This window comes from Acanthopagrus latus, chromosome 4 (genome assembly GCF_904848185.1).
Source record: "Acanthopagrus latus isolate v.2019 chromosome 4, fAcaLat1.1, whole genome shotgun sequence".
In the NCBI taxonomy this organism is placed as follows: domain Eukaryota; kingdom Metazoa; phylum Chordata; class Actinopteri; order Spariformes; family Sparidae; genus Acanthopagrus; species Acanthopagrus latus.
The window spans coordinates 18,843,568-18,865,954 of record NC_051042.1 but is presented as its reverse complement, the minus strand read 5'-3'; the positions used below and the strand labels follow the sequence as shown (position 1 = coordinate 18,865,954).

Below are 22,387 nucleotides of genomic sequence, written 5' to 3'. Positions count from 1 at the left end.
TTGGCAAGTTTTGCTTTAAATTACCAGCAACTTACCAGCAAATGACCAGTGCTTGGTTACTTTCCGCAAATTAACATCAGCATGCTAACATGCTAACAGGGACAATGCTAACATGCGGATGTTCAGGTATGCAGTTCATGTTTACCATCTCAGAGGCTGTTTACACAACAATGGGTTTTACACTACAGCAGCAGAAACATGGTGCTGCATTGTGCTACAGACTGAGTTTATAAACTATTCTCCAAGAGTGTCTATTTCCTACACCATTACTGTGATGTGATGAGTCACTGCAGAAGAAGAAGGCATTCATACACAGGTGTGTCGTGTTATTCTGTGGCGTTTAATTGCAAAGTTACACCGACACCTGCTGGCCTGGAATGCATACTGCAAGTTTTTTTAATTGTTTTTTTTTTCACGGATCGGTGCAAACAAAGATTGTTTTCACAGCGTTGTTGTATGAATGCTGGAGATGTTGAAAACACAAAGGAAAAACTCTTTCCCTAGTTTTTCCCCCAAAAATGTTGCCAGGTCAATCAGGCCTTAGTTTAACTTGTTAGCAAGCTAAGATCTGCTGATTAGCACTCAACACAAACTATAGCTGAAATTTAATCGTCAACCAAAATATATGATTTAATGACAGCCCTTGATTAAAGTTATAGGGATAAAGGAAGTTCTTTCAGTTCTTCCCACAGGGGTTGTGAATGTGTGTGCCAAATTTCATGGCAACCCATTGTTAGGTAATTAGTTAATGGTTTCACTCAAAACTTCCAAAATTGAACTTAACGTTTCTGTTAAAAGAAAGTCATCAAGGTCTTTTACATCGTCTGAGAAACACGAAGGTCTGTAGCATTTAAAAAAATAAAAAATAAAAAAAATTAGCAAATGAGATATTTCAAAGTATAGATGTCTATTTTGACCTCATGGTGCCACTGAAGGGAAAGTAAAGGGATAACCAAGGTTTGATGATTTAACCCCTGAGGAACATGAATGTCTACAGAAAATGTCAAGGCTGTCCGTCTAAGTGTTCATCAGATATTCAGGTGGGACCAATGTAGCGGAGCAACAAACCAACAATGTTAACTGTTGAGCTTGAAAACGTCTTTTTGGGACATTTAGTTATCTTAACTACCAACCAAATTAATATGATTTCCTCATTAGTTTGCTGGACTCCTTGAAGGCTCTCAGTTTGGAGTATATGTCACATGTTTTGGTAAGAATAATGATAAGTCGGCGTTGAGTTGAAGAACTCTGCGTGGACTGGAAAAGGTAGGATTACAGTCAATATTTCCTCTTTAAGAGGATCTACCTTTCTATGATACAATACAATGAACAGATTCCTCTAGATTATCTTAAGTCGCAAAAATCTATGCAGCAACACAAAACTGCAAAGATTCTTTAGTGGGATGGATGTGATATGACAATGAGAGATACGAGAGAGATAGACGATAAGCTATCTAATGCAGTCGACTGCAATGTTTCGTTTTTAACACAAAGGTAATTAGCAGAGTTTGTGTGGTTTTCCAATTTTATTCATTCACAATTGATAGAATTAATTTTCTACTTGAACAGAAGAAATAAAAACAACTTTGGGAGATCTCACATGAAAAACTACAAACAAGATTTAATTTGAACTGAAAATTAAGTGAGATTCTGTTTTATAATCTGAATCATTTCTGCGTGTTTGTACCAATATGAGATAAAAACAAACATTTCATAGTTTATAGTTTGGTTAAAAAAAAAAAATCACAGTATACAGTACATAAGATTCCTCCCACAATTTGCGCTTATCTAAAATTATGATGTACAACCAAAAAAAAAAACAAAAAAAACAAATAAAAACAAACTTTTCATTTACAAAGCACTGCTGGTAGCCACTACAGTTGAGGAGGTAGCTTCCTTAGTTAGCATCCCATTTTTGATTACTTGTTTTCAAATAATTTACATACAAATACAAAAACGAAACAACAACAACAAAAAAAAAAAACAGAAACCAAACTACTTAAGGACTTTTGTACATTTTCACCAGATGGGACATCAGACATCTCAGACAATCAACGGACATTTTGGTTGGTGCAAGTATTGACACACCCAGTCGAGACAACGCCTGCATGAATACAGATAATAAAACCCAAAAGATTAAAATTAAATGGTGCATTACGAGGACACGAGAATGTCTCGCTGGTGGAAGGAAACGTTTCTCTACATCGCCTAAATTCCTGAGCACTCACATGACGTGCACTTGTGGATACATGCACCAAGGGTGTATCCACCTTTACTGTGTGCAGTCACGCTCCAGCACACCGAACATCAGTCAATCCCTCGTCACACAGTCTCACTCAGGTCAGCTCTCGGGGTGGGAAGAGATCTGCATTATGTCCTTTACAATACAATAATGCTCTTCTGATGAGCTGTAAAATAAAACAGGGTTATACAGGAGACAGCAGAAGTAAAGAGAGCAGAAGAGCAACATGTTTGAGTCACTCTGGAGGCAGTGAATTAAAGATAATTCTTATTATTTCAAATCATAGGCCTTATTCTACTGCTTTCATGCCGATTTATTCTGGTTATAATTTGGACAATTAGTTCACTGTAGAGCTCCAAGAACCTTGACAGGTACACAGACTGCCCACATAGCACGCAAACACGAAAAACTGCAGATACTTGTCTTTAAATATCTGTGGTTGAATAACGATCACCCACATTTCCATTATAATGCTCCGTTTCATACTTTTTGGCTCCGCGTGTACTTTTACTTGTTGACTCAGCTGGCTGCCAGTCTTGTGCTGCCTTCACATTTAAATTGGAAGAAGTGGAAGAGTGGGATTACATTCACGTGTTTGACTTGGAAGGCTTTCATGTGTTTAACTTGTTGCTTACGAGCCAGATTGTGTTTAAAATCAACCAGAATCGTACGTCAGCCATTACTCTTCTCATAAGATCAACTGGCATGAGTACAGTTGGTTTCTTGTTTTGGCTTTCCCGATTGATAAGAATCGAACCAAATTCTGCTATTATTAATATCATTATTATCATTACAGCAATTATAGTCCTTACAACTACAGTTATTATCTACGATTTGTGGGGCGAAATGAAACCAAAGCCTCGTGCCCAGTTAGATAAGATTAACGATCCAACTTGATCTGTATGCTAATTATGGAGCTACAGTTAACTACAGCAGTTAACTTAGCTTAGCATCAAGTCTGAGCCCCATGGGAAACAGTCCGACAGTCCAAAAGTGACTTAATCCACCCACCAGCACATCTAAAGCTCACTGATCACCACATGATATCTCGTTTGTTTAATCCTTCAGGTTTTGAATAGATTAAACAGGTTAGCTGTTTCCCTCCTCCTCCAGTCTGTTTGCTAATCTCAGACAACGAGCAGCTGTCTGTAGCTTCACACTAAGCATACAGAGTTAAGTGCAAGTGAGCTTCAAGAACATTTAAGCACATTTCCGAAAATATCAAACAATTCCTTTGTACTTTTTGATGTGATGACTGGAATTAATACTTTTAATCACAGGATACTCTAATTTAAAACAGATTACACCAAACAAAAACACGTTGTGTTCAACAGAGCAATGAGCCAACAATTGTTCTGTCAGCCAAAAAAAAGTTTTCTGTTTGTTGGGTTTGATTTGTCTCTTGGCCCTCTGACAAACGGAACATTGCGGCTCTGCGGTTAGGAAATAAAAAGTTGGATCCTAATCACACAGCCTGATGGCAAAAACTCAAAAAATAAGGCCTAGATTTAAAATAACTGGAATAATTCTCCAGACTAATGAAAATAATGACCAAACCAGTGTGGTCTTTATGAAAAGTTAAACTTAGAGAGCTGCTGTTGTTTTGGTGAATGCTTAGTTTATATTGTTATCATTCAAAGGCCACCGTTCGTACACCTGAAATCGTCTCTACCCGGACACTCCTGCTGCTCAAACAATAAATAACAATGTTTCACCACCACCAAGCATAGTTGTTGCTAAAACAGTGATATCTGCTACTTTTATCACATTTTTTGTCTTAGTGACTTAAAGCAAAGAAGTGTTTATTATAGACTGCAATTTACTTATACCATTCTCACGCCGGTGGATTACGGTCACAGGCAAGTGGGGGCAGAAGTTATTGCTGATGTTACATTATTCCCCCCTGGTGGGTGAGGACCACATGGAAGTTACATTCACACAGAAAAGTCTAGGCTGATTATTACATTTGCTACATTTATGTAAAAAAAGAAACAAAAAAATCAAAGTATAAAATCAACAGTTGCAGTGAAGAAGTTTTAAAAAAGGACAACATGTCTAACAATTTAAAATGAAAAAAGCTTATAAGTACAGGTGAAACAGAAAATCGCAAATTCTTTGACTGCAACATCCTGAAATCAAACTGAAAGCAAGAGGCAGGCACTGGTGGCAAGATTTTCCTTTGCGAGATCCTTTGTCGACCAGTTTGTGACACGATGTGCTCAGTTCAGCTCACTTGGAAATGTTGCCTAAGTTCAAAAAGCATTCCAAGTTCCCTTTAAATGATTGGTTGCATCTCTGTTTACTCAGTAATTACAAATATAAGTGCTCGCTGAATAGTCTTTTAGTAGGGTAGTTGGCACATGTTCTCGTTTGATATAAAAATGTTTTCTTGTAGCATCTAAATTCACATGACAGAGATCTGTGCATACAGACGTACTGGCACTCTGAAGCGTCCTTAGTCCTTGACTCGAGGTATGTTGTATGAGTAGTGTACCAGAGGAAGGCCTCTGCTCTGACAGAAGCAGGCCCTGCCACAGGCCTGAACCTGGTCTGAGCTGTCCGACACAAATGAGTCCCCCTCATCTGCATACTCGGACTGAGCAGAGGGCGTGCCGCTGTCTGCCCAAAACCCATCGGTGCGCTGGCAGACTGCAGCTCCCACCAGGAGGGTGGGACAGCTATGAGACTTCACCAAGTGTCTACAGACTGTGGAGGATGAGGGAGAAGAGCAGGTCCTGGCATGCAGTGCAGCCTCACACTGCTCACAAACAACTGTCTCTCCACAGAGCTGCGAGTAAACCCCACAGTCAAAGCCCACATGGGTGGAGGAGCCTCCATCCGTGAGCTCCGACCCTCCGCCTCCATCGTCCTCATGACTTTCCGTACCAGCCTTCACTTCCCTGCTCAAACCTCCACGGCCACGCAGTCTCAGCCAGTCCTCTCTGAAGGCCGGGCTGAAGAAGACGTACAGCACTGGGTTCAGGCACGCAGGCAGCGGGAAAAAAATTAGGGTGACAGACTTGGCGATCTCCGGGCCGCCGGCTGTAGAGCCAGTCAAGAGAGGGGCGAAGGAGAAGGCGGCAACGGGGCAGAAGAAGATGCAGTTGGTAAAGATGAGCCAGGCTACATGTCTTAGGGCACCCGTCTGCTCTGGATCTGCCAGCTCCACCCTGCCCAGGTGGCAGTACAGCTGGGTGTAGACAGCTGCAGTGAACAGGTAGGCCAGCGCGTTCAGCAGCACCAGAACGACTGTAACACTCAGAGCTGGACTCTCACCACCAGCAAAAGGCAGGCAGAGCGGAGAGGCCGACTGGTCACTGGACGTAAGGAGAGGCAGGCAGGCTCCAGCAGCAGCTAGCAGCCCCAGTAGTCCTGCAGCCAGGCTGAAGCGCCGATCTCCCCTCCAGCACCCGCGGTAGCTGCCGCCATTCCTCCTGGGTGACATCATAACCTTCCCGAGAATCGTCCGCACAGCCACACTGCGCTCCACGGCAGCCAGTGACAGTAACAAGACAGCCCACTCTGATGAGAAGACGGCCAGCGCTCCAGTGATTTGACAGCCAGGCCCCATCTCCCACCACACACCGAACTCAGCAAAGGAGCCCCAAGTAGCAACATCGAGCACAGTCAGCACGCCGACATACAGGCCTGTGAGCAGGTTGGCCAGGGCCAGCAGCCCCATCAGCAGCCTGGCTGGAGAGAGTGACGGGGTGAAGGAGTGCGAGTGGCCTGCAGCTTGGTGTGTGGGGGAGAAGGTGGCCACGAGCACCAAGCTGTTAAAGACCAGCGACACCAGGCAGATGAACCAGACTGTGAGACGGATCATCCAGTTACCCAACAAGTGCTCACAAGGCTTGAAGGCTCCTGAAGGCAGAAACACTTTATTTAGTGATTTGGTTTTTAGATGTTTTCAAGCTCTTTAACACTTTAACACTGGTCAAAATAAACAGACACATAATGAAAGATGTCAACAGCTGTTTAATGCTTACCTGGTGAAGGAGAGCAATGCATAATCATTGAGATTCTTTCCACATCCTCCCCACCTGAAAATAAATAATGTGAAATCAATCAAGTTGTCATATGTATACAGTCATCAGTAACTGTCCAAGGCTTTTATTTGACTTTCCAAATTCTTTTTCCTGCTATATAACAATTAACGATATTTAAGTGAATCTACAGTCAAAAACAAGCATGAGATCTTCCAGAACCTTAAAGTAATTTTCTGCTACTATACCAGGGTGCTGAAAGGGCTTTATGAAATAATTTCTGTTAAAAACTGTGAAAATATGAAAATTATCAATAGAACTATGAATCAATAATTATTTGGACGTTATGATGAATATGTATTGCATTGCAGAGATACCCAATGAAGTTAGCATGCTAACCAGCGAGCCCAGGCCTAGTTCGCTCTTACGCACAAGGCGTTAACAGTGACACTCCCCTGGTTCCTGGGCTACCAGTCTGAGCCACTAGCTACATGGCTAACTAAGCAAACCAGCTAAGGGCAACTACAGTTAGAGGCAGTAAGTGATAACTGTGGTTATACGCTAACATAAATTTGAGTATCAATGACAGGTTGCCAATTCTTCATTATGTGCATTTAAACAGAAATTTTATGTAAATACCATAAACAGTAATTTATATACAAAAAACTTGCAGAGAGGAAACTGTACTACAATTTGAATATAAAAGTGTGGTTATTCATTTTTTTCTTAAATGCACATTTCTTTGAACTTTGATGTTTCATGAAAAGTTAGTTGTTTAGTTCAAGTTATTTCAACTGTCAAAAGTTACAACAAAGCATGCAGGCTAATCCTAAAGTGACTTAAATTATGAATTATTACATCTGCTGTGGGAATAAAAAAAATACTTTTTGTTGCCATTACACATATAAAACAACAAAAAATGTTGAGCTAACATGTCAGCTGTTCAAAGAATAAAGGCTGGCCGCAGAATTCCCACCTGTAGATTTCTTTATGTCACTTTCCTCAGAAGAACTCGTCATTGAGTCACATCCAACAAATGCACAGCACTGGTAGGCGTACGGGACCGAAATGGACCTACAAACAAACAACAATCGTTTAAAACGGCTGTGAACATCCTGTTGAGGTTCTCTGTTAATAATAATACAGATGGTCCAGATTCTCAATACCGTACTGGGAGAAGTATAAATAATGTGTTTGTCTGCAAATATTTGGCCCTAATATTTGGATGTTTCCATAGTGTCCACAATTGAAGAGAAAACAGATTCAGCTGGATTTCTCATTAAACGGGGGAGAAGAGGTGGAGTTTGTTTCTGTTTTTCTGTCACACACATGAAATCACAGCAGACAGAGAATGACATGTACACTTTAAGTTCTCTACAGGATTGGTCAGGTTTATTAATAAAACTGCTTGGTTTTAGGTTATGTAACACGGCATCTCCATTTTGGACTGCTTGACCTCTTTGGGTTACAGCAAGTGTGTTTTCAATGCAAGAACCCGCACACTCAGACATTGTTATGATTGAGAGAAACTTCCCTGTAAAGTATCTTTCTGTGATGAATACAGGTATTTATGTAAAATATATAAAGACATTTAGGGCTAGTAAAGACTTTTAATGAAAAATACGTAAGGTTAGATGTTTTCCTACTTTTTAGTATGGAGCTGACTAAATAGGGAGGGAGAACGAGGTGGAGGATCACAAGCAAGAGTGTCCCCAGCCGGAATCAAACCCGAGACGTTGCAGTTGCCAGTGTCCACAAAACCAGCCAATGTTAAATGTTTCTACCTTCTCTCCTCAACAGACGTTCTTTCCCACCTGAGTTTGGGCAGATTTTTTGCAGTCAGCACATTTTTCATCTGCGGGTTCCCTGAGAGCTTCAACTGACTGAGTGCGCTCAGTCCAGTCGTTGGAATCACAGTCAGAGAGTTCATACTCAGATCTCTGCAAACAGTGAGAGATTCAGTACAAAACAGTCAAACCAAATAATGACACGTAACTGGACTTCTGTACTCAATCATGATGGGTGGTGCTATCATACTCACAGGTTGGTGAGTGCGGTGACGGTGAGGAAAGCATCTCTGTGGATGACTCTGATTTCATTTCTACTCAAGTCTCTGTGGAAAATCACAACAAAATGTCCTCACAATACAGAAAATAAACATCAGTTTTTACTGCATCCACTGTGTGTGACAGAGTGTGTGTGACTAAATATGTTTTACTGAGTGTGTGTGACAAATAAACAACGGGAATGTGTTGACTCTGCATTTACACCCGAGTCAATTGACTCCGCAGCAGACCCAGGTTTTTATCACCTCGGCTCAGCTTTGATCTAAAGGTAAAACCCGGATGAACATGCTAAATTCCGCTGCACGAAGGGGCGCAGTTTCAGCATCCAGTGGTTGTGCATAAATCTGGAAGGAATTTGGGTTGCGTCTATCCAAGTATGTTTTATTACCAGATATAGCGTTGGAGGCATAGCAATGTTTGTTCCTATGAAAGCTTCTGGTGTGGTGTTGAAGCCAAAAACTTGACTTCCCAGCCATGAAAATACCTGGTTCTCCACCCAAGCAGGCTAACTTCTGGTTTAGTGCCCGCCTTACTTGAAGGTAATAAAATAAGTTTATCATACGATCTTCTAGACTTTTGAAATGTTGTTGGACCGAATGGCTTAAATTGTGAAATAAGTCATTTCACGGGGGCTGTGATGCTCAAAAGTTTTTATCCACCATTTTACAGCTACATCTTTCACAAAGGGTCTATTGTTGTTTTCTCTTCTGTTACAACCGTTTCTGGCACATCAGTCACATATGTAAGTGGAGTATAACATAAAATTTCAGTTAAAAATTACAGATGGGCTGCCTTGCCTGCAGGAAGTGGGAATGGGGTCAATACACGTTTAAAAAAACCTGTGTCGACTTGCTAATTTTGGTGGAAAATGCAGTATGAGCGTGTGTGACTGATAGTATGTGTGTAACTGAATGGACTTACAGTAAACGGAGAGCAGAGAGACCTTGGAAAGTGTCCCTATCAATTTGCTGAATATGGTTGTGCTGAAAGCTTCTGTCGGTTGGAAACAAGAAATTACAGGTTATAAACAAGCAAATAATCACCTTCATTATCAATGTTGTTGTTACTTATAACACTATTAGCTCTGTCAAGGATGTTCTATTTTCATTTCACTTGTGTCTGTACTTTGGTTGGGTTGTCAGCAGCATTACACAAAAATCATTGAACAGATTTTCACAAAACTTGGCTGGAGGATGGGTCTCAGCCCAGAATAGATCCGATTAACTTTTGGTGTGGCTGTGGTTGAACTGCTGGGCCTTTGTGGAGGTATGTGCTCTACTGAATGCCATTACTATGTGTTGTTGTTACATTGTAAGCTCCAGTTCTCAAGATAGGATCCATTTTTTAAGCTTTACCATCGTTATTTGCAATGATTCAAATGACTTGTACGACTTGTAAATTCAACACTCACATCTCCTGCAGTTGGACACATCCCTGCAGGGCCGGTAACTCCTTGATCTCATTGTAGGACAGGTCTCTGATGGAGGAAAATGAACAGCAACAATTAGATGGTGATATCAAAAGAAGCCTCACTGGTCAATAAACAATTACTTTATTACTTTATTACGCTTATACAGTTTTTTTAAAATGCCAATTTTTAGCACAAAGGTGGCTCTAAATTCTGTCTGTGACAGTGTTAAAACCATAAACTGCCCATCAGGCTACACTGAAATACTTTTTACTGTCCTGCTAAGATGCTAACATTCTTAAATCTCAGGAAGGTGATATCAGATTAAGATGTGTTAAGATACGTTTTAAGTAGACTGCTGAAGATAACAGGAAAGGAAAAGTCTCCTACAGTGTTCGAAGCAACTTGAGATCCTCACAAAGATCAGCAGGGATGGACGATATCTTGGTTCCTGACAGGGTCCTGGAAATTAAAAACCAAATCAGTCACTTCTGAGACACACAAAAACACAAGCAGGAACAGATGCGGCATCAAAGTTCACTCACAGACTCTCAAGGTTATTAGTCCACGTGAGGATGGGGAAGTCCTGCATCATGCTGGCCCCTCGCAACATCCTGAAACACACATGGTGACAAAAAGTAAGATCTTAAACATCGAGGTGTGAGTTAGATGAAACAAACAAACTTCAATGGCTTTTGTGTCAGTAGGACTTACAGTGAATGCAGGTCAGACAGGTTCTGGAAAGCTGAAGCACCCACGAATGACAGGGGGTTGTCATAGAGATGTCTAAGCAGACGGGGGGGGGGGAGGGGGGGTTCAAAAAGATTTACTTTGCAAGAATGGCACCATCTTCTGGACATTCAACTACTGAAGCGTAACTCAGCTAATACAGTATGTGTGCTTCTCAGAGAGCATGTTGTAAACTGCACACACTACAAATTTGAGTTATTAGTGTGCTAGGTCTATTTGTAAGTAGTGTCTAGTAGTAAATCAGAGAGGGAGTTTGACCTTACATGGTTCGCAGCAGGGGGTTGTTATGGAAGGCCCCTTCAGGTATGGAAGCAATATCGTTGCTGTGAAACCCACTGCAGGTAGAAGGTCAAAGAGGAAAGGGCGGAAAACACTTTGTTCAATGTGAAACCTGACATAGGAGTATTTTAGGTAGACAGATTCAAAACCACCATTGTTCAGATGGCCATTATAAAGTTGCAAGTGGCGACTATAAACCTTTACAGTAAAATATTTTGTTAACTGTTTAAAAACCTGAAAAAGAAATGATACAAAAGACAAAGACAGCTCAACCACATCAGGCACAAATAAAAGACATTAACTCTCACTGTCTGCCACAGAAAAAAAAAAAGATCTGTCAATTGATTTTAAATAATTCTTCATTACATAATTAACATGTTCATCAGGAGGACTGGGAAGTATGACTTGTGTTTTTTTTGGCTTTCAAAACAAATCTCACAAATGTTGAAAATTGTTGCAAAATACTTCAGCAAATGTAGTTTTGTTTCATCATCACATTACACTTCATTACATACGTCAGAAAAACAATAATTTAATAATAAAATTGTTATTATAGGAAATAACTCCCCTTAAAACCTGTATGTGTCCGTATGAAGTTTTTAACCACTCAAGATTTTTATTTTAACAATTCACTGACACTCACAAAGATTGATAGTAGGTTAAAATAGCTTTGCCACTTGGCACGTGTGCTGAAGTTGTCTCTTGTTTAGTTCACAGCTACTTTGTCAGATATTTATCAGGTCCCTGACTTTTATTTTAGTACAAACTATTACTTTCATGGAGGAGAAATATTACAATATACTCACAGTTCTTTCAGTTTAGGCAGGGCCTCTATTGCTTTAGGAAATACCATCAGGTTGTTGAAGTTAAGATCTCTAGAACGAGACAGGAAGACACAGGAATTCAAGCTCACTAATTAATCACAAATTCAAACATAAAAGTAGACGATTAAGCATTACTAGTAGGAGTGTTGTAGTATTTGGTTCTCTTTGTAACTGCTCTCAACACCAAATTACACATACCAAAAACTAGGGAGACAAAATAACTAAATCCTAAAAACTGATCCTTGGTTCGATTAGTTTATAGAATCAGGCCCTCTTCAAAAAAAAGAAAAACAAAACACATACCGATACTCTAAAATACTAAAACTTATCTTTCAGCTGCATACAACTAAACCACAGGGCTAGTGCTTGACTTTAAAAAAAAAAAAATCCTAAGTTTTCTGATCTATGAAATGTCAAAACTAGAAGTATTATTCTTCACAGTGCTCTTTCTGTTTTCTGAAGTTATAGCTAATCACCAAAATGCATTCAATTTTAAATGACATGAAACAGAGAAAAGTAGCAAATCCACACATTTGAACAACAGAAAAAGGTGCATGTTTGTTTGGTTTTTTTGCATAATTAATGTCATAAATGATGCATTTTCATTTAACCGACTAAGTGCCAAACAGTTGCCGTTCAGGACAAGCAAATAAAAAGCAGACCAGCAGACATTTAAAATGTCAGCACTGAAAGCAAAACAGGGTTAGGTTATATGCTTTGGTTTGAAAGAACATGATGGATGCTTCACAGATGCTGCTGCATTTGAACTTCACTATTTTGTTTATTTTATAGATATAAAGCATGCATCTAATTCCTTAACAATCGTCCAGAACACAACAGAACAGATCCATTGGAAACACTGCAGAAAGGCTGTAACCCAGAACTGCATCACTGCATTTACTTGTTCATAGCAATGTGTCCCCTTTGCTGTGTTATTATACAAGAAGAAGTAAACACTGGGTCTGCCTGAGTACCAGCTGATACTTCATTCTTAATGCATTATACTGAGATTTAAAAACAAAAACAGGACAGCATCAGGACATCCCTGGTCTCCTGTGAATGTCTGTGTGTTTTACAGTAGCTGCTTGCCATTAGGTAAGGCTGTCACTGAAAGATTTTTCATGGCTGTGTGGCAGGAGGAAGTGAACAGTGGGAGGGCAGATATGATAAGCATCATGTACTTTGCTCTATTTATCCTAGAGCAATTAAAGGAGGAAGTGGACACAATGATGTCTGGAGGACTGGAGCAGGGGTGGGTGGGGGAGCTGTTAGCACACACAAACACCAGCGAACTCACACACGTCAATTACTGTATAACTGCGCACTTACAGAGTCTCCAGGTTCACCAGCCCAGCAAAACAGTTGTCTCCTATCTCCTTAATTCTGTTGTTGTGAAGATGCCTGGAAAAGCAAAAGCAGTTTTACAAACATCTATGTGGTTCTCATTCTAAGATGGATATAAAATAATCTTTCACATTCATCCGGTCTTTTGTTAGATGTTCCACGAGTCATTTTTAATGTCAGTGTGATTTCAGAATCAGGTGCCTGTACTCTATCTGTATATGCAGAAGGCTTACCTCGCCAAATAGATTCAACGTCTTTTCTTCCTGTTTATCCCTATGTGTTTATACTAACCCCGCAGCAATACCACTCAACGTGTGTGTATGCCAGTATGCGTCTGCTTGTGTGTGTGTTTGTGTGAATGTATAACAGAAGCAGTAAAAAAAGGAAAAAAAAATATGTTTGGAACAATCCCTCAGATTTGTAGCGCACCAAGTATTTGTACAAGTTCCTCTCATAGGAGGGTTTAGCATTTCCTGCCATGCATTCACAACAAGATAATCTTGATTTTACATTAATTCTCAGAGCTGAGTGACTTTTTTCAAGTGTCATTAACATTCAAATTCAAACCTCAATGGCACATTTCACTGCAAAAGTGCTTGCATGCAAAAAACACAGCAGGGCATGAATAGCATCCCGTTTTGTTGACTGATTAACTGTAAGCTGTAGAAATAAATACGACAGCATGTTTGTGTTTGGAATCTGATTTGTAGTCGCTTGGAGGATACAGTGAGAGCTCGAGCAGAACACAAGGAGAGGTGCTTTGCGTTGATTTGTGGTGACAGAAAAATGCAGAAGATATATGAACGGCGGGATAGGAAATACAGCTTCTTCAATTTAGAAGGGAGCACTAGCAGTACAGCCATTTTACTAATTTGATGTAATCTAAAGAGCAAGATGGATAAGAGAAGCACCCTAACAGAACCCTAATAAGACAAATATCGGCACCAAAATAAATCTCTAAACATTAACCAAAAGAAATGTCAGGCCACACATTACAAACATGGCTCAGAAACAAAAAAGACATCAAACTAAAATTTTCACACTGCAGAGAATTTGCATGTGTTGACATTCAGCTTGACAAATATCCTCATCTACTTAACGCTGAGTGACTTTTAACTTTCACAGCAGCTACTCCCTCAGGTCGTTTTAGTAAACACGTCAATGTTCTCAGTCAGTGTGTCTGGTTAATTGAGGCTTTTGAAAAAGTACATGAGCAGGTTGTTCCTGCTGAGCACTTTAGTGTATAGGTGCGTGCAAACTTCTCCTGGCTGTTCTGGGAAAGTTCACTGTAAGGACTGTGAAAACTGTTTGTTTCTCCATTACTGGAGCTTTTAAAAGGCACCAGATGCCCTGGCATCTAACTGTATAACAAACTTTAGATTCATCCACTGACTTATGGCTTCACCAAACAGCTATTTATCCATTTACAAACACTGTTCTTGCTTTTTTTAAAGCTTTGCTTATCAATGACGTAAAATAACATACTGTAATTGATTCAGGTTTATATCGACAAACAATACATAATTTTTAGTTCACCTGTAAATACAGAGAAATTCAATGGATGCTTTTTTTAATATGCACTCCACACATTGCACAACAGGTTCAGCTGGTCACAAACATTAGTGAACACAAGATACAAACATTTGTTATTCAACATCACATTATAATTTTTCATTCCAAACCACAATTAGAACAGTAGCTTAAAATAACTTACAGCACAACTAGACTGGTGAGATTGGCGAAGGCGTTGTCTGGTATGTACGAGATGCGGTTGAGCGCCAACGTTAGAGCCTGAAGGTTCGCCTGGTGTCTCAGAGAACTGATGGGGACCTCCGTCAGGTTGTTATCATCCAACCAGAGGTGACGCAGCTGCTGAAGGCTTTCGAAACTGTCGTCTGGAACTGTAGTAATATGGTTTGCATCCAGACGACTGCCGTACCAAGAAAACAAGGAAGTTAATTAGTATGATATTGAGGCTTTAGACATGGTTATATGTACAACTCAAAGCATAGTAGGTACATTAATTCATTCATTAAATCTTGCAGCTTCAAATCCATCTGGGAGATGAGGTTTATTCATTTATTCTCAGTTTGACTTTTGGTCTCTACATCGTTATTTACTAGAGTTACCAGTTGGATGCCTCCATGCACAAGTCAAGCTGCAATTCAACTATTACACTGAATAGTGATGAGTATCCTTTCCAGCTATCCTTTCCAACTATTCATTCTGCAACTGAACGACACACATCATACTTTTAACTGCCACAAAGAGGATGCCATGAATCTTTATTTAGCTGCCATGCTAAATTTGATACATTAACCTGACATTTAACTGCTGACTTCACAAAAGTTTCATAATAAAAAAGAGGAAAAGTTTAAATGCTGTGGATATTCTCTCCACTGACCCTTAGTTTGACCAGTAGTTTGTCGTTAAAAAAAAAATATATATTCAAGCAGTATTATGAATGCACAAGTGTTCTTTTCACCATCACCACACTGCTATCCTCCCTCACTGAGTGTCTCGCCCTCCCTCAAAATTCCTCAAGTGTCTGGGCTGGAAGAAAAACAGTCTTGATTGACATTTAGCTCTCTAAGGCTTTATACAAACCTACTCCTGGCTCTGGCAAAGCATATTACTTCAGCTACAGACCTTAAAACCCTCACAGAGAAAAGACATCTGTTAAATAGAAGGAAGAAAGGCAGAAAAAAAGAGTGGAAGGAAGGGACAAGGGGAGGGATATGGAGGGGTGATAATAGCTGAAAGCTGGATTTTCAGCACAATTCTCCAGCTGGATCCATTCCTCCATTAGTAGAGGTAGAGGGAGGTGGCACAAATAGAGTCATGTACATGTTATGGTCTCAATGAAACTGACATTCAGTAGCTGCAGAAAAACAGTGTTTAGACTGAAGGCGAGTAGAGTGGGACATTGTGAAAGGGCTGACAGCTATATAGAAACAAGTTTTTATAAATCCCACCAGTCCACTATGGACTATGACTGACCTACATTTATGCAGGGCTAACTTTGGGCTTAGTGCACAACAAACTCTGCAGCAGGAGTAAAGTGTGAATGGAACCACCCCAAAATGACATCAACAATGTCTTGAGTAATTAATAGAGATGTCAACTATCATTCTAGGATGAAGAGATATATCTTTATTCTCATTACATTGCCATGTTAGAGTCATGTTATTTAAAAGTTAAAACTTAAAATACCATCAGGGATGACTGCAGTCACATATTAAACAGGGAAATGTAACTATATTGATGAAAGTCTGCTTCCTGCCTAAATTTAGTGTGTACATTTTATTCAATCAAACGGACAAATTGTGACACAATTTATTTTGGAATTTCTGTTGCAAACTTTGATTGTAACATATGGCACAAATCCATGATGTTTCTGTTGTTTGGAGCAAAAAAAACAAAAAAAAACAGGCCAACTGAAATAACTGGCAGTACTGCCAATATTCCCAATGGAGTTTACTGTTTCAGTGAACTGATGTCATTTTAGACACAGAGGTTTATTGTCAAACTGTATCATATCCTGTCTCCATTTCATATCTTTGTTTGATAACCACATTTGACACTTTAATGTGGGCTTCAGCTCCAAAGAATGAGTAGAAGAATGAGAAAAGAAAAAAAAGATTTAAAAGTGTTATATCAGAATGTGATATTCAGAAATCAAGCATATGTTTTAAAAACTACAAGTGTAAATTCATCCAGCGCTGTAAGGGTGTATCATCCTCAACAGAAAATGTTCAACAACTAATGGAAGAATCAGGACTGTCAAAGCCAAAGTACTGATTTTAAGTCTACACAAATCTTTAGTGCATTCTGTCTGCTGTTCACACTGAGAAATCAGTGGCCAGTGACCTCAAACTAAACTTCACTGTTGCCCATGGACCCATATTTGCATACATTTGTTTTACAAATTTTAATTCCAAACGTTTAGATCTTTACATACATTAGTAGATAAACTGTTCTGCAGTTCTCCTTTTGTTGTTGTTTTATAATTATTTTTGTGAATTACTACCCAGAGTGATGTTGTTGCTTTTGATGGTAGGAAGTCTAAATTCACTACAGTGTTTTCTCTGACAACAGCACTTATGACTGCAGCAGACCTTCCTGTCCAGGAATTCGGGACTGAATAGCTTTTCTTATTAACTGTAATATTTAGTGAAAACAGGGGCTATTCAAAAAACTCACAACAGGGCTGTGTGACATACAACTTGAAAGTGTAATTCATCATGACTGCTTTTAGCAGTAACAACACAACATTTTGATATTAAGGTAGATATTTTTCAGTAGAAGACCAATTTCGGGTTGGCCATGTTTGCAACCAGCTGATCCAGTAACATATCCAACCAGTACAAGGACATTGACAAATAATCAATACAATGTCTGCTACAATAGCTGTGAGTGATTCCCTAATACAGTAAAATGGCTGAAAGGTGCATTTGAAGTTTAAGAGCTCTTTGAGTGGATAATACTAATGTGTGTGTGTATGGGGCAGATGACTTACAGAGACTGGAGAGACTGAAGGTTCTTCAGGGCGGCACTGGGCACCGTCTTCAGCTGATTATTCTGGAGCATCCTGAAGGTAAAAAGGCTGAATTATGACTTCAGCTCGCAACACTTATTCCTGCATCCTGGATACTGATTATTTGTGATCAAGGGGACAGACAACAGATATTGGAAAATAATATACATTTTCAATCAAAAGTAAATCTTTTAGTGATGTAACTACGTAACTAAGTGTAATTTACTCATGCACTATATTTTACTTTAGTGTTTCCATTTTCTGCGACTTTATACTTCCCCTCCACTATATTCATTTGATAACATAACTTACTAGTTACTATGCCGATTCAGATTAGTAAGTGCTGAAAGGCCATTACTTGTGATGTGTAACCAAGATATCAGGTATAATGTGGGTGGGACACTGAATGAGACCTCAGAGTGGTAAGTGCATCAGTGCAATTTTAAATAAATGTCCTTTATCAATGTTTGCAATGGTAAACAAAAGGTCTGGTTCACTAGGAGCATGTAAAATTATGTGTACTTGCATAGTTCCAGTATTTTTGAAAACTGATCAAAATCTGATGTTTTTTTTATTTCAGCAACATGTCGTCAAAATAATTCCATCTGTTTGACTTGTGTGATTACAGCTAAAATTGCGAATAAATAACTTGATATGATAGAGTGTTTGTGTTTTCAGTCCTGTAACCAAGACCTCACCTGTAGATCAACAGGACTTTGAACTTTCAACCTCATGCAGAATCAACAGGGGAGCGGTCTGTGTGGCCCTGATGTGTTCAAGTTTGTCCAAGCACACTAGGGTGTGCTGCATGGTGTAAATTGTGCAGAACTAATTTTTAAACAGGGATTGAATGTAATGCTCTGTTAGGGTTTTTCACAGCCACAGATGCAGTTGGGGCAACAGTGGAAAGTTGCTTGACGTCTCGTCCAAGTGGACGTAAATTTTACGGCTGTGTTTAGTGTGGCAAAAGCTGACAGCACCACAATGTTACCACAAGCTGCAATATATCCTCTCTCCCACAGCATGTGGAAAACTTCCCACTGTCACAGCAGTAAGCGTCTGTGTTGACAGTGGTGGTGGTTGCAAGGAGGGTGTATGCTTACAGGACTTTGAGCTGATGAAGTCCAGACAGGGCTTCAGGGTGGATGAATGACAGGTCATTCCCCGCAAGCCGCCTGTTGAGAGCGAGAGAGAGAGAGAAACTTATATTTTCAAATGTTTATGAGTTACAAGATATTTCTACACAAAAATATGAGCAAAATGTGACAACACAACAGAGTATATTTCCATTTGTGAATAAAGCAATTCATAGTGTTGAGAATATCATCACACCCAGCACCTCAGCAGATTAGGTTCCCGCCCTGATGCTGAACATGGGGCCAAGGGTGTCAAAGACATGAGTCTGTGCCACGTCCTGTTGTCACTTCGTCTGTCACCCTCAAGAGATTAGAACTGTTCCTGGATATCCCCTCTTCAGATCCCTTTCCGAGCCTCCCAACCACCACTACAGTCAGTGCTCCCTTTAGAGTGCATGAAAAACTAATTCAACCTTGCCTTGTCTTGAATTTATCAATACGCAGCTGTCTAAGTCTCTGCATGAATTACTTGAGTCTGTGGGGACACCTCCCTTTCCTGTCAGGAACAGGAAGTGTATAGGAAATAGGGGTGTAAATAAGCATGGGACAGGCAGACTGGGACAAACAGCCCAAGTATACTATCTGGCCTGAGAGATTAGCAACAGATTTATCACTCTGCAACATGAGTCAGGCCAGGCTGAATTCCCTGCAACAAGAGCAGCTGGGTGTGAGCCTGAGAATCAAGGCCGACTGTGTTAGAGGACCACAAACCCTTCATGTATACTTCAAAACTGCACTTTTGTGTGTTTGCCAGAATGTTTTTGTTAATTACCTGCTCCATAGGTTTACTGTATGTCATGTGTAGGTAAAGAGTGGTCCATTGACCAAATTCGGCCTTCCAAACTAGAGCGGAAATGATTACTTGAGTAACTTGAATAATTCTATTACAAAAAATGGTTGAGGGAAAAACACACATCTTTACGTTCAGAATTTAGTGCGCGTGATGGCAGAGAGCCAAGAAACTGTCCGTAAAAGACAGAGAATAAGTTTGGGATCATTTCACACTTAAAAAAGAAGATAACAAAGTGTAATGTGTGTACTGCACAGCAGAACTGGTGTACCACAACAGCACGTCAACAATGATTCAACATCTGAACCGAAAGCATCCAGTTGTTAACAGCAGCTCATCAAGCGTCGCAACACAAGGTAACATGAACACTGATGTTAGCTAATTCAATGTAGCCTACCATTGCTAGTTAGAACATATGGTATATGTACAGGCTGTAGCCTGATGTCGGTATGACTAGATATCATGTTGTGGAAACTAATTTGTGTCAAATTGCAAATAACTCCTTTCCACACACAGACACGCATACACATACACACACACTCATCTTGTCTTTCTCAATCTTCTTCATGCATGCACACACAAACCAACACACACCCTTACTCTCGGTGTTACGAATAGTTGGAATAAATACCTGTATGTTTTATTCAGGAATAAAAACCTATTGCTTGGTCTATTTAACAGGCCTGTCATTTTTGTTATGCATTATTTGCTAGTGTTGTTTAATAATGCAAAATTATTTTATTTTGGATTACTCAATTATTCAATGGAATAATCGGTAGAATACTCAATTCTAAAAATATTCAATAGCTGCAGCCCTACTCCAAACATATTAGGGCCCCCAGTGAAAACTGAAGGTTTGCTTTTTGTGTTCATCATTAAAACATTTGCGTAGTCACAAATCTAATGTAGGTAACAATGGAAATTCTAGGCTTGTGGGAATCCCAATAAACATGACCTTGGTGCAACAATTATAGCTGAAGATTTGCATCTCAAACACAACTAGGCAGCAGTCTAACAGGCATGCTGTGCTGATTCAAAGAAATATCTCAACAGTTATGGAACTGTGTGTGAATAACCCATCAGTTCCATTAAAGTTCCACTGTGCACATTGTATATAACAAATTTACCTGAAAAAGGAAAGAAAACACTTAATTGATGATACATGCTGCTGTATCTCCACTGTAGTCTGTAAATCTATGATGGCACCCACTGAACAATGCTGAATAATAAATGGCTCCTAGAAACGAAACTCATAAAAGGTCCACACATTTTCTCCAGACTGCAGATGTTGAGTGCAGAATCTAAGATCAGAATTAAACCTCATCAAGGTGAATCTGATCTTCAATGAACATGCGTCAATATGTTCAATAACTGGCAATTATCCACCATTATGAATGACAGCGGTGCAGATGCAAGTTGCACTATCTTGTCTGCAGAGTGGATGCTTTTAAACTGAAACTTAAAGATCGTCCTGCCACATGGGCTCTTTGTAGACTGGGCTTATGAGTTTCTATTTACCTGTATTTGTACATGATTGATCATGTTTTCTGCATTGTTTTTCCACCCTTCGTCCTTTGACTGGCGGTTTTAATTATGTCAACTCATTCTTCTGCAATGGTTTAATGGCACTAGACTAGACTAGATATATTGTGTTGCTGTTTGAATAATTGAGGTTGAGCTGTCATATTGGGATGTGAATGTTCACTAGCTTTATAAAATGGCTGTCAACCCTGGTTGACCTGACTTTGAGACAACCCCAAAGAACAACTTCCAAAGTTGAATACCACGATTCATCACACCACCAAATCAACCGATTGATAAGAACATTTCTTATGCATGCAACAGCTTTAACATTTAGGTCATATTCCAAATGACACAAATCTTGTCTGTGGATGTTGAGACTTCTTGTTCATTTCCAGCAGAGAGCGACCATGGTGGTTTATTCAACATGACCTGACTACACGAGAACTTGCACAACCCTGAACCTGCAGTGGCTGACACAAGCCGCTAACCACCAGATACAAACATGGTTTGACAAATCATTCAGTTATCCTTCAGGTTTCACAACATAAAAAGCTTCTCCTCCCCTTGCATCTTTCAGCAAATTCAGTACATGTCCCCCCGGGCTTCAACGAGGACAGAAGAATGTGCTAAATCTTGTTGAGGAAAGGCTAAATCCTCTCCTTGTGCAACACCACTCCCACAGGTCTACCTTTGTCAATAGCAAAATTCACAAAGTGCCCTGCAGGGATCCTAGACAGCAGGAAAGGCCTGCAAACATGATGTGATATGTTTACTGTCTAAAATATTTAGCTGTAACAATACTGGCAAAACCCAAACAAGCGCCCCTCCCCCACAACATGCTCCCACATGTAAATACACACCTTTTTGCACCACTGTTGGTATAAGTAGCTGTGATGACAAGACTGTGACTTAATTTCCTATACTCATGTTGTCTAATAAAATACTCATACTGTTGTGTGTCAACTGACTATCGTAGAGAAGAGAGAGCAAGAAAGTACAACTATACCAGTGTATAAATACTGATGTTTTTGATAAGAGTAGACAAGTTAATTTTTCTTATAATTCCTCTAAGATAGGTCTGAAACTGTGATTTGTACAAAAGATTAACATATGTGTTTCAGATTAAAATAAGTATTTTGCTAAAACACAAGACATGTACAATAAAATTTCTGTGTAGAAAAATAACAGCAACTCTCGAGGTGCATTTTTGTAGGAAACAGTCACCAAACAGAATAAACTGTCACCTCCAGCACTAACTGTGGCATGACCTAAAAATAATGCTGCTGAGTAAACTAACTTTACAATCTGCAGTTTTAAACAATGTTCTGTTGGATTCTAGTTTCATTTTGGATCCAATCTGATCATATAAAAAATACAACTATTAAGTGTTTTAAATTTGCTTTAGCTCTAATTTATGTCTGATTGATTCCTCCATGGCTTTTGGGAATCACCGACACGTGGTCGTTTATTTGCATTGTGTATATATGTGAAATTGGCAAAT

At 39.6% G+C, this 22,387-nt stretch overlaps 1 protein-coding gene across 2 annotated transcripts in view; it reads right to left on the bottom strand.

Annotated features, from left to right (window-relative positions):
* Nucleotides 1-1,731: 1,731 nt before the first annotated feature.
* Nucleotides 1,732-22,387, bottom strand: part of lgr4 (leucine-rich repeat containing G protein-coupled receptor 4) — a 36,526-nt gene continuing 15,870 nt past the window's right edge. For both annotated transcript variants that reach the window (XM_037094670.1, XM_037094671.1), the window contains 16 exons: nt 18,540-18,611; nt 17,419-17,490; nt 14,614-14,829; nt 12,885-12,956; nt 11,538-11,606; nt 10,716-10,787; nt 10,417-10,488; nt 10,248-10,316; nt 10,093-10,164; nt 9,706-9,771; nt 9,216-9,287; nt 8,270-8,341; nt 8,043-8,168; nt 7,205-7,302; nt 6,232-6,285; nt 1,732-6,106 (listed from right to left, as the gene is read on the bottom strand). In XM_037094670.1, coding sequence (XP_036950565.1) covers nt 4,698-6,106; nt 6,232-6,285; nt 7,205-7,302; nt 8,043-8,168; nt 8,270-8,341; nt 9,216-9,287; nt 9,706-9,771; nt 10,093-10,164; nt 10,248-10,316; nt 10,417-10,488; nt 10,716-10,787; nt 11,538-11,606; nt 12,885-12,956; nt 14,614-14,829; nt 17,419-17,490; nt 18,540-18,611 — 2,683 coding nt within the window. In that variant the 3' untranslated portion in view covers nt 1,732-4,697. The remainder of the gene's footprint in view (nt 6,107-6,231; nt 6,286-7,204; nt 7,303-8,042; nt 8,169-8,269; nt 8,342-9,215; nt 9,288-9,705; nt 9,772-10,092; nt 10,165-10,247; nt 10,317-10,416; nt 10,489-10,715; nt 10,788-11,537; nt 11,607-12,884; nt 12,957-14,613; nt 14,830-17,418; nt 17,491-18,539; nt 18,612-22,387) is intronic.